This window comes from Zingiber officinale, chromosome 5B (genome assembly GCF_018446385.1).
Source record: "Zingiber officinale cultivar Zhangliang chromosome 5B, Zo_v1.1, whole genome shotgun sequence".
In the NCBI taxonomy this organism is placed as follows: Eukaryota; Viridiplantae; Streptophyta; class Magnoliopsida; order Zingiberales; family Zingiberaceae; genus Zingiber; species Zingiber officinale.
This window is the reverse complement of record NC_055995.1, coordinates 14,668,290-14,681,549: the sequence shown is the minus strand read 5'-3', so window position 1 is coordinate 14,681,549 and position 13,260 is coordinate 14,668,290. Positions and strand designations below refer to the sequence as shown.

Genomic DNA, 13,260 nt, shown 5'->3' with positions numbered 1-13,260 from the left:
TGTTCAATAAAGTAAATGTAAGGAAATTGACAACCAAAGTAAACTCACAACACAAGCTAGTCAACCCTAACTTGTTCTGATTTGAATCTGCGGTGAAGAACTCAAAAGGAAATCTGATCAAAGATGATGAAGTGTTGATCTGAATAGGGACACAGAAGTTAAAAGGTGATGGAAAAACTCTATCTCCCTCATAGCTTCAATGATCGTCTCATCTCAGATCTAAGATAAAGATTAGCGGCGATGGTTGAGGAAATCAATGATCCTATGTTCTACTGGATGGAAGCTTGCGTTGCGATTGATAAGAATTATGGTGGGCATGGAGGTGGCATTGCCAGTAGTTGATGGATAGTTGACAACCAGAGGAAGGAAAATCCCTTTAACCTCTTCAAGCAGATGGATAGAATTCTGACAATCAGTGATGGATGGTGAACTCACAGAATGGAGGGACGTTGTGTGGATTAGGTGAGGGAGATGGTGGCCGAAGCTTTTGATGGAGATAAGGATGGATAAGGAAGGGAAACCTTGACCTCGGTGAAACTCTGGTGGCTGGTGATGCGTCGGAAGAAAGAAGATCGTCCCTCCTCTGCTTTGCGCGATCGTGCTTTGCACTGTACAAGTTGATGAACCAACATTGTAGCTACTCGTCCCTTTTAAATATGATCAAGATCTGAACGAATAGCTCTAATCAACCATCTAATGGCTGGATCACATCAGATCTTGATCAAAAGCTCTAGATCTTGATCAATATATATCCATGATCTACCATCTCTTTAACTTGGATGGAATAGATCGTTGATGGATGGCTTAGATCTCCTTGGATCTTGATTCAACGCAAGGGTGCCTCCACCATTCACATCAATGACAAGCTTCGATTGTTAGAAATCAAGAATAAAAAATTTTCTCATGATGGAGATAGAGCAATGGTTTGCTCTAATGAAAGATTTTTAAGCTCCAACAAGTAGCAAAGGTAAAATTCTCAAGAGGAGCAAGTGGAGCCAAGAGAAAATCCAATGATATAAGGCCAATGATCAAGTGACCAAGATATTGGTCAATCTATTGCCTAGCAACATCTTGAAGCAAGTGAGAGAATTTAAAGATGTCAAGGAGCTTTGGAGCAAATTGGCTAAGGTTCATGAGGTCCCCTCCACTACACCAATTCAAGAAAAATCCAAAGAGGGTGACTCATTGGATCAAGATCAAGAGGAAGAGGACTCAGAAGTTGAGAGATGCTCAACATCCGGAGAAGAAGTCCAAGAAGCTTCTTCTTCAACGAGGTAAAATGAAAAAGGCAAAGAGGGAACATACTCCTTGTTTCATGTACATAAGGATGATGATGAAAAAGCCTCCACCTCTAGGATTGAGTGGGGGAGTGTAAATCATTAACTCCGGAGTAGTCTCTACCTCCGAATCAAGTGAAGAAGAAAAAGATGATGTCACCCCTACAAGTAAAGAAGGTATAACTATTTTAATGTTAAATAATAAAAATCATATTATATTCTTTGAGTGTAGGGAACATGGGCACTACAAGAGTAAATGCCCTAAATTGGCCAAGAAGAAGGGTCAAGTGGTACCAAAGGGCAAGGAGAAGCCCAAGGAAATCACCCCCACAACAAAGAAGAGCAAAGAGCATATTATGTGTTTTTCTTGCAACCAAAAAGGATATTACCGGAACCAATGCCCAAAGGGGAAGAAATCAGTCAAGCCTAAAGGAGGAAGCACAAGTCAAGGGGGAGCTTCCAAGGTAAAACTCCAAGTATCATTTATTGAGTCAATTCCTTTAAATCATGGTAAAAAGCATGCTAGTTCTAATTTACATCATTTTAATGCTATTTACCATAAAAATAGGAGGCATGATAGTGTTAAAGGAAATCATGTGGCCTATCATGTTAAGACTACCACCCCTAAGACTAGGAAGGTAGATAAATTATGCAATAACTCGAAGAATTTAATTATAGGCCTAAAAATAGAAATGCTCATAGAAATCAATAAAAATTAAAATCTAAGGATTTAAGGTTGGAAAACCAAGCCTTGAGGTCAAAGCTTGATAAATTAGAAAATGTAGGAATCGAAAAGAACTTAGATATCTCCACAATGATATGATATTATCCACTTTAGGCATAAACCCTCATGGTTTTGCTCTTGGACTCTACCCAAAAAGTCTCATGCCAATGGAGATATCTTTTCTCTTATAAACCCATGATCTTTCCCATGTGTTTTTAATGTGGGACTATGTTTGCAATCTTGCAACCCCAATAATCCCCCCCCCCTCAAACAAAGGACCACAGGCTTCCCACGTCTGATCCTCGACCCACAAGATCTTCCTGCCCCTCGGTCCGCCCTACCTACTAGGACTTCCTGCTTGGTATATGGTCCTCTTGATCCGAACATAGGAGCCCTCACTTTCTTTGTTCGAGGTCAATATTGTACCCACATGGCTGAATCAGACTATAGCTCTTATGCACAGTCGGCGGTTAAACCTTCTGGCAGTCCGGGCTCTGATACCAATTGTAGGATCGAAAAGAACTTAGATATCTCTACAATGGTATGATATTGTCCACTTTGGGCCTAATCCCTGATGGTTTTGATCTTGGGCTCTACTCAAAAGGTCTCATGCCAATAGAGATATCTTTTCTCTTATAAATCCATGATCTTTCCCATGTCTTTTCAATATGGGACTATGTTTGCAACTTTACAACCCTAACAGAAAAGGCCATAAAGAAGATGAAAAATATTATTAAGGGTCAAAAAGAGCATAACCTAGGTTTAGAAAACCAAAAGTCATCCAATGGCCATAGAGGTTTGGGATACAAACCTAAGGCTAAGAATGATATAGCTTCATATCATAGGATCCCTATACCTATGGAACCAATCCTAGGTCTAGCTAGGAGTCAAGTCAATTATACAAGGGAAGTTTGTACCAATGATCAAACCTAAGTTTTGATGAATGACAAATAGATTAAAGTTAGATGTTATGTGATCTAACCTTTCTACCAAGTGTACAGGACTTGACGGGTCTGACTAGTACCAAGCTGAAATCCAGCTAGGTTTTAAGGCACTACAAGAATTTTTGCATTCAACAACACCCAATAGACAACGCTTTTTAATAAAAACGTTGTCGTTCTTTGTTTTACAACGCTTTTAGTGAAAAGCGTTGTCTATGGTATTTACTTTTTACTAAAGACAACGATTTTTAATGAAGTGTTGTCTTTAGTGTTGTTGTTTATGGTCAAAGACAACATTTTTTTAAAAAACGTTTTTTAAAGTGTTGTGTATGTTTCCCCTAAACTCACTTAAAATAAATTCGCAGCCCTCGCTTTGCTAAACTCTAAACCCTCAACGCGCGCGCGCCTTCTCCTCACCACTCCTCTCCACGAGTTCTCCTCTCCACTCCTCTCCACGAGTGCCTTCTCCTCTCCTTCTCCTCTCCACGAGTGCCTTCTCCTCTCCACTCCTCTCCACGAGCGCCTTCTCCTCTCCACGAGCGCCTTCTCCTCTCCTTGCCGCGTGATCTCCTCTGAACCCTAATCTCGACCCAAACTCCTCACGCAAAACTCCTCACGCCGGCCCAACTCCTCCAAGTCGAGATCCCTAATCTCGCATTTCCCCATCTCCTCAATCAAAGTCAGCTTATCCTTTCTCAAATCTCTCGAGCCCTCGACGCAGATCCAGCGGAGTGTAGACGCCGAGCGGAACAATCGCCAGGATGGTCTGTATTGCGTGCCTGTTGCCTTTGTTCTTGATCCCCGTCGTTAACGCCTTGCCTCTGCTCTTCGATCTCATCGTCGGTAAGATCTACAGGCTTTTCGGCTGGGAATACAGAAAGCCTGCAAGGGTGCCAGCTGCTTGTCCATACAAGCCTGCTTCAAAAAATGTTGATGGTTTAAATGCAGGTACAGAGTCTCTTGTGGAACCTCATAAAAATTCTGCTACACAATCTGATAAAAAAGAAGAATAGAATCAGAGTCAGCAGCTGTTTCCATGCCAAATGAACAGTTTGAAGTTTGTATAAGCATGTTAAAAAATCCTACTTAATGATCTTATGGCAGTGTGTTACATGTGGTCTAATTATATAAACGAGTGCAGTTTCTGGCTTCTTCCTGTGGTGTTATGGCACATGGATGAGATGAAATGTGCATTCGATGCTATTATTATTTCTTGAAATGTCGTCTGCTCAAAAAAAAATCAAAGTCAGCTTACCCTTCCTAATCTTCTCACGGCTCCTCAACTCCTCTGAACCCTTCGATCTTAGTTCCTTCCTCGCAGAGCAGATTCGAGAGTAGGAGGAACGGAAGAAAGAAAGGTAAAATTTCTTCCATCCCTCTAGAATAAGATTTTGTTTATTTTTGATTATTTTCCGAACTAGCCATTTTGCCGGATTCATACTGCATCAATTTTCCCCCTCCCCTGATTGTATTTTCTCATGATTTAGTCATTCCTCGATGGCACGGATCGATGAGTACATAATCTGATGAAGACTGATTAAAAATATGGTTTGCATAGATGAGTACATAATCTGATGAAGTTTGTGCTAGGCACTATATATTTAGAGTTGTTGAAGTCAAAGTGAGGCTCAATCTGACTAAAATACCAAAACACTTTAATTAGGATTCCTGGTTCTCAATCACGTGGGAATCAAAGAGGAAGTCCTACTCAAAAGAGGATGTCCAACTTAACTAAGGAGACTTCTTATATATCATTACATTATTTTTTTCATTGAAAATGAGGTTTTTTTCCATTTTTTATTATATGTTTAATAAGGAGGTCCTGTTTAGTAAATCTACAGGCATTTTGCATATTATTGGCAACTGATGATCCTATACAGAATTGATAAACCTCTATAGTTCTACTTGTCACACTACTTTTTATTGCTTTGTACTGCTTTTGATGTTTTGATTTAATTGAAATTTGGAAGCCAATGTTAATTCATATTTTTTTCCAGGTATCTTGTTCAGATAATCACATTCATCTGCTAAAAATGCCTACAATGGATATCTCAAAATCCATATCGGGAATCAAGGTTTGTCATACCATATGGTTTAGACATCAATGCTTTGTTGGCTTAGTTTTACTGAAAACCTTTCCTGGATAAACTTTCGTATGTTGATATATTCTAGTATATCTTCAGCCTCCTTTTTCGTTTCCTCTCAAACATGAAGGATCCTGCACACAAGTTGCATTTGAGCAGACAACTGGATTAGTTGCTGTTTCCACTGAAGATTATTGTGTACAATTCTATAGCTTGTTTGACAACCATGAGGTTTCAGAGGTGATGGCTCTATTTTTGCATTCTGATATTATCATCTAGAGCTTGACATCTCTTTTTTCCTTTTAAGAAAAAGCAAGTTCTCATGATATTTATTTTATTGCTTAGGTCCAAGTGTGCAAAAGAAATTTTCAGCCTGCAGATGACGTTATGGTACGCCATTAACTAATCAAGATATATTTGCGGTGCTGTATCTGTTATGACTATTACCTTAACTTTTGTTCTGTTGTATCCGTAGCTCTTTGAGTCAATCGTCCATGCATTAGTAGGCTGTTAGTTTAGAAGCAATTCTAATTTGTAGTTTGACATTTGGAAAGAATGCATTATTTGTACCAACTGCCAAATTTCTGTAAACAGCTTGATTGGAGTTGCATTTTTATGGATTCTTTGGGTCATTTTTTGCTAAGACATTATTGCTTCCAGGAATTAGCTCTGTAAATATCACTGTTACTGTTGGGTTCCATTAACTAGAAACAAGTATATTTGATACAACTCAGTTATGGGGTACAAAAATATCCATTTTGATTCTGATTAGCCAGCCACATAGAAGGCAGGGATATAAGCTAGAAAGTACCACAATTGGTTCCTATTTGCTGGAAACTGGAAATGCACGTGTCATAACTCCCACAGGCTCTCTTTGTGGCAGTTGTGGGGTATTCAATTACATGTTTCTATTGCTGGAGTAATCAGTCATGGATTGTCTGGGACAAGATAGAGATTTAATTTAGTTTAAAGCTCAATAATTTCTGAGATTCATGCTAAACTACCATGCTAGGATTGGTGTGTAGTTTGTGTTTCAATAGAGCGAGATCACAAATTTGCACCTATTTAAATAATGTCTTGGGGATGCATTTTGAGAGAGTCAATCTTAAAATCTGCTTGGTTGCTGTCATAATTTGTTTTAAGCATGTAATTACTTTTGCATTACAACATAGATAGCTATCATAATTCTTGTAGATGATGAATTAGATCTTTGAATTTTTGGCTAACTCTTCGTGGATGTACTTGTACTTCGATGGTTGCAGCTATATGTGGCTCTTGTAGCCATTTCTCTTGATGGCTCCTTAATGGCTACCATTGATGTGACAATTCCTGAAGAAAAATTAGGGGGTTTGGTTTGTCTAAAATACTGGACTCGTGGTTCCCTAGTGGCAGAGTACTTATTATCCACTGTCATATATGAGCCTCACAGGTAAGAAGACTACAAACAGAGCTTCATCTATTGTTCTTTATTTTTTTGTTTATTTATTCTATAAATCTTTCATAACTTTGCGAATAGGGACCATCAATCTTTTAATTTTCTATGATGTCAATTGGAGAAGTATTTAATTTGGCACACCAATGTGGTCTTTCATATCAGTGAGACAAACATATTTCCTTTTCAATTTTCTAGATACTTTAGTTTTATGTAACAGAAGTTTCATTGGTTTTTAATTTCTATATAGTTTTGGTGCTTATGATTTGGTTATTATATCCGCACATTCACGCATTTCTTTTGCAATATGAAAAGCATCCTTGAATGATCAGATCATATCTTATTCCAGCATATTGAACCTTTTGATTGTTGGAAAAGAGTGATAAGTTTGATTGTTACCATTACTCATTTTAGAGAAATTCTTCAAGTTGACAATCTTGAATTAGTTAAATGTTGATCAATTTTATATTGAAACTTCATTTCTGGTCTATATGGTTATGGGCTGACGTTGCTTATCCTTGAGTGATCCATATGGTTGTGGGCTGGCTTAGCTCTTCTTTGAGTGATTGGTTGCCAAGTTGTTCTCTGCTGCTTAATAATTCTTGGTTCTTTGTTACTGCTGCCGTTATCATTACTACCATCCCATGTTTGTCCCAACTGTTTGGAATCAGTTACATGAATCTTATCCTTCGGAGCTCCAGGACAAATTATAAGATTTTCACTACTTGACTAATGTTTTCTTTGCACTTCTTTAACCCTTTACACCTTCCACTCTAACAGATAAAATAAACCACCTTTTTATATTTTCTTTACTTTCTGATGTAGTGATGCTCAAGTTTCATCTCTTGCATTTCGCCCTGGACACAACATGGCTGTCACATCATCTTATGGTGGTGATTTTAAGGTAGTGTCTATTAGGCTCTTTTCTTTCTGTTGCCCCATTGTATATAATGATTAAATGAGTAATCTATTTTTCAGGTTTGGGTTCATGGTTCTCATGCCGACAGAAATAATGAATCAATCCAGAGAACTGGTTGGAGATGCCAATCTGTTGGTTCATACAAGTATTAAATTTTGCTGCCAATGAAATGTTTTTTCCTTTATTATATTAATATCATTGCTCATTTGATGCCTTTTAGTTTTTATGATTTATTTTAACATAAAAAATTATTTGTATCGAATGAAATTGAAATAATTTGTGGAAGCAGACAGCTTTCAAATCAAGCAGAGATATTTAAAGTAATACTTGTATTTGATGCTACTCAGAGCTGAACCAGTTGATTGGGCGTATGGAACTTGCAATTTTGTATATACATTAATTATGAAAAAAAGATACTGTTTCTTAATTTAAAGGATGCCTTGTTTTTTAATTGAATTATTGGTGAAATCTTTAAACTATTTTTTGAAATTATTTGCTTGCATATATTTCTTTTCCCATCATATAGTGTTGTTGCACAGTGGAACTCCCATGAAATTAATTTCTTTGAATTGATGACAGGGGAAAATCATTAACAGCTGCTGCTTTTTCTGCCGATGGATCAGTCCTTGCTATTGCAGCTGAGACTATAATTACATTATGGGATCCAGATTCCAATATTCTTGTGGCTATGATTGGAGATACACTTTCGGTAATCATCATTTTGCCTATATTGTTATCTGGCAAATCGAAATAGCAGTGAATGTCCTTACATCTGTTTTTTTTTCCTTTTTCTTGTACAGCCAATTACAAAGCCTTCATTTGTTGGGGAATCAGAATATCTGGTGTCCTATACACACGGTTTAAAGCCACAACTTTCAGTTTGGAGTACTTCAAATTTGGCATTGTACTGGTCTCACGGGATTGTTACAGAAGGTGTGCATTTTTTGGCTCTTAAATGATCGTAGTATAAATCCAAGACTAAAAGAACCAGAAAATTAAAATGAAATAAAAAGAACCAGTCCATTTTTGGCACTTTAGATGTTCATGTCAACAGTTCTATACAACAACAATCTTGAGTCCTAAAGCTTCTATTTTGCAAGTGTCTCTAGCATACATGCACTAATATTAATAAATTGCAAATGTCCAAAATAGGCAGCAAGAACCAGTCCATTGTTGGACCAGTATAAACTTACCGTGGCTTTGCGAATGGTGTATGATTACAAACAAAGCTCACATTTTGTGAAATATTTATAGAATTTTTTATATTTCTTTAACTTTATACTATTTTCTCTTTGAGTAGTTAGAAGATTGTAATCTTTTGTCTTGTTGATGGTTCCCATTTTTTTACAGCCGTAAGCTGTTCCCATGATGAATCTCAATTCGCCGTCTTAGCTCTTCTCAGTTCAGCAGGTGATGCTGATGCAAAAGGAAATGGGGTAATATTTTTCTTCGATGTGGAAGATCCTGTTCCTGTGGCAACCTAAGAGGAATAAGTCATTTCCTCGATGGCACGGATGAATACCTAAAATCCATCCTCTACTCCACCATTCTTTGCCACTCCTCAAGCCGAAACAACTGCAAAGGTAGAGTCAACATCAAGTATTACATTGTGCCTGGCTACAAGAAGACCGGGGCCGCAAAATCCAATAAAGACAGGTCAAACATCAAGTAGCATTTTGTAACTTATTCCTCTTAGGTTATATGCTTGGTTAATATATATGCTTAGAACTTGTAAAGACAGGTCAAACATTAATATGCTTGGTTAATATATCCATCTACAGCACTCCCGCTTTTTCCTCTAAATATGATTTTCATTTAGCACAGAACTAATGCCAATTTTTTTATTTTGATGCAGTGTTTAAAGAGCTTGAGTAGAAGTTGGCCCTAAAGAAAACTTGTCAGTTTATATAAACACACTTACGGTATGAATTACATGTATATATAACATTGACATATTATTTAGTACGAGATTTACATGTATGAAAGTTTTCATACAAAATTTCTTGATTGCCTACAACCCCGTGTGTTGATGACAAGTTGAAGAAGATGGCTCTAAGAGTGATAGCTGAAAGCCTTTCGAAGAAGAGATTGTTGGACTTAAAGAAGCAATTCCATGCGATGGACACCAACAACAACGGTTAGTCAATGATGAGGTTTTGTAAAACTTGTGTGTTTGAAAAATTATTGTCATGAAGTTAAGGATAACTTGTATGATACAAATTTAATTTGTGGATCAATATGTATACATTTTGTTTGTATAATATAAAGTTTTATTTATTTGTTAAATAGTCTTATTATAAAAATGATTGTGGTTGTGGATGTTCAATTATATGTAAATTTTGAGTATTTTTATAATTTTTATTATTTTAAGAAAACACTATTTTTATAAATTTAAAAGACAACGTTTTTAAGTAATAAAAGACAACGCTTAAAAAACAATGTCTTTGAGACCAACCACAACGCTTTTAAAGCGTTGTCTTTGATATGTGCATTTTTACAACAGCATCTTTAACAACGCTTTTTAAGAACGAATAGACAACGCTTAAAAAGCGTTGTCTTTGTGACCAACCACAACGCTTTTAAAGTGTTGTCTTTGATATGTGCATTTTTACAACAGCATCTATAACAACGCTTTTTAAGAATGAAAAGACAACGCTTAAAAAGCGTTGTCTTTGTGACCAACCACAACGCTTTTAAAGCGTTGTCTTTGATATGACTTTCTACAACACCATCTACAACATCACTTTTTAAGTACATACGACAACGCCAAAAAAGCGTTGTTGTTTAGCTTTTTTCTTGTAGTGAGGACCTGATAGCTGGTGTAGAAGTCTAGATAGGTCAAGAGGTGACCCGATATCTAGCGAGAAACCTAGCTAGGTCTATGGGACCTGACAGCTGGCGGAAGTCCAGTTGAGTCTACAGACCTGACAACTGACGGGAAAACCTGGTGGGACGAAGTAGAGTCAAATGATTCTGCATGGTAGGTAAGATAAGCCACTGAAGGAAAGTGTTCCAATGAGGACGAGTCCAATTAGGGACTTTAGGCACAGGTCCATTTTAGGTCTATTTTGGAAACCTACACTGAGACCATGACTAGATTCTGGTCTTAGAAATATAGGATCTAATTAATAAATACTATTTTATTATTATGCCAACTTTTTTTTGCATGTTACACTTTATTTTTGGACTAACGTGTTTTGCAGAAGTAAAAATCCACAAGACACACTCGGGTGAACAGTGATCGAGGCATCTCTTGTGCAATTAGAGGCGCCTCGGCTACTTTGGCCAAAGACTCTCACGGAAAGGAGTGGATGTGCTTTCCAAGTCGCTTGAGGTGCCCTGGATCATGGTGCAGAGGCTCCCTGAATCGTGGCGCGAAGGTGCCTTTGATCGTGGCACGAAGGCACCTTGGAGCGCCTAGAAGGCGCCCTCAAGTGGATAAAGGTCGCAGTCTACATGGCTTATCAATTCTGACTTCTGAGGATAAGGGGATAAATGCTACCTCTGAAGGCGCCTTGAACGATGCTGGAGGTGCCCTCAACAACCTATATAAGCCATGTTCTAGCAACTTTCTACACACAACTTACTGTATATAAGTATTGGTTAATGGAAGTTTTAATTAAGTGCTTAATTAATGTATAAACAAAAGTGTAGATTGTTACACTTGTTCTTAGTTTTATATTGTACTTGATTTCCTCTTCCAGCGGTTTCGGAAGAGGTTTTTAATGGATTGCCAGTCAATACGGTCTGAGGGATCGTGAGTCTTGAAGTAGGAGTCGCCGAAGACTCTGAACCAAGTAACTCCTCGTATACTTGTGTTTTTCAATTTCTGCTTTATTTTATCCACTGTGTACTCATGTTTAAAAATAAAAAGATAGATTTTTAAAACCACGGGATTCCCCCCCCCCCCCCCCCCCCCCCCGCCGCTCTCACATGCGTAACAATCCTAAAAAAAAGTTGAATAATCGAACACATCAGTAAACTAGTACAGTAGCAAATTAGTATTCATAATCATTGTAGCAAAATACTATAGCAGTACTATAACACAATTACTATAGCAATGATGTAGCATATTTTAGAGTTTATTATAGCAACCCTATTTTAAGCATTTTATGTTAGTTGATTGATACACCCTATCCTACTAGAACTTCCTTTTCTCAACATCTGGTCAATGTTGACTTGTTATGACTTTTCATTGCCTGGCATCCAATCAACCTTGATTTGTCAGGACTTCCTCATTGTCAAGCATCTAGTCAACCTTGACCTGCTGAAACTTTCTTATTGCCTCACATCTAATCAACCTTGACCTTCCAGAACTCCATGTCTCATGTTAACTTTTTGTTAGACTTTCGACCATCAAATGTCTAATCAATCAGGACTCACGTGGACTTTCCTCTTACCAACCACCTATTAAATTTTCACGAAGATATGTGTAAATTATGCATGTTTTTTAAGCATTGTTTGACATATATTTTCTTGTATTTTATGAGCATGATTTGCATTCGCACGCCCTATTTCTATGTGATTTCATTAATTTATTCTTTTAGTTCAGAGATCTGCTCTTTTCTTATTTTTCATTAATAGGACTTGGAGTTGAAGCAAGGAGCACACTTTGGTTGTATCTCATGACACAGGTGTGCTCCAATAGCTAAAGAAAAATGAAGGATGGAGTGGAAAAAGGTTCAACCTAAGCACAGTTGTGTCTCATCATCAATCCTCATTATCGAGCCAGACACGAAGAGTACGGGAAGAAAAAGGCATTCAAAATACCATTAAAATAAAATTTTAAACAAAGAATATTGTCACCCTCTAGGACCAGGGACTAACATTGGTGTTGCTTTCAACCTAAAGTTCAAAAACAACTAGCCTTGGTAGTATAGTAATTGCTACATAAAGTTAGTCTTTACATTCCTAACATAAAAAGTACATTGTTTTCACTGTTCGACGAATTAAATTGCATTCCCCCTAACTAAATTAAGAAACTCCTAGTTGCAGCAGAATTCTAGTCCTCCTATTTATAATTAGAGTCGGTTCAACATCGCTAAAACTCAACTTGCTCTCTATCCTCGATCTCATTCTCGGTACCACCTTCGTCTCTAACTGAAACTGTTTGTAAGGGGGTAAGTGATTTGGGAATCACTTTACAGATCTACCGGGGTTCTATCTTCTCTTTCGGTCAAAACTTCCCTCTAATAGGTGTGAGGTTATTTATAGTGGTGGGGATAAAGATTTGATTTCCCACTAACCCCACTACTTCCACCTTCCATTGTCCCAGTGTTTCGAGTCCCACTAACTCCATCCTTTCCAGTCCTTCCATTATTCGACTGATCTTCACAAATACGCTCTAGTCATATCCCATGACACTGGTGTGTTCCTACAGACGAAATTTGACATAAAATAAAGTGAAAACAAAGTCTATAGCCTTCAAAAAGCGCCAACCGTGCCAAATCTACAGATTTTCCCGAGTGGAACATAGCATGGCCGCTTTAGCTTTCGGCCCAAACTATTGGCTAAACTTTGAACCACCATGACTATCGACTCGATTTGAGCCACGGGAGTGCGATCTATTAAAATGTATAATTTCAAGATCTACAAATTTGGTTCAAAATGCAACCTGAGAAAAATGGATCTAAGGGGAGAAAAACTCATTTTGGAGGAGCGCAATAAATCTAGCAGATCTGGACAATTTAGGAAAAGTATAAAAAGGTCAAGGAAACCCTTGTTTGGGGCATCTTGGACCAAGAGGCTATGCCCCTTCCTTGGATAAGGTTTTCCTCTTCTAGGGGGAACCCTAGAGTAGTCATCTTCTTTCATCAAGATGATTCATCCACCGTCGGAGCTTGGAAACACTTCCATCGACGTCGAAAATCCCTAGATAAGCAT

At 37.7% G+C, this 13,260-nt stretch overlaps 1 protein-coding gene across 1 annotated transcript; it reads left to right on the top strand.

The window, feature by feature from the left end:
- The first annotated feature begins 4,936 nt into the window (after positions 1 to 4,936).
- Positions 4,937 to 8,861, top strand: LOC121986521 (WD repeat-containing protein 75-like). The gene is made up of 9 exons (XM_042540488.1): positions 4,937 to 5,017; positions 5,126 to 5,266; positions 5,372 to 5,416; positions 6,289 to 6,455; positions 7,284 to 7,362; positions 7,437 to 7,522; positions 7,957 to 8,086; positions 8,178 to 8,310; positions 8,728 to 8,861. Exons 1-9 carry the CDS (start codon positions 4,976 to 4,978, stop codon positions 8,859 to 8,861), a joined length of 957 nt encoding a protein of 318 aa, XP_042396422.1. The 5' UTR covers positions 4,937 to 4,975.
- The last annotated feature ends 4,399 nt before the right edge of the window (positions 8,862 to 13,260 follow it).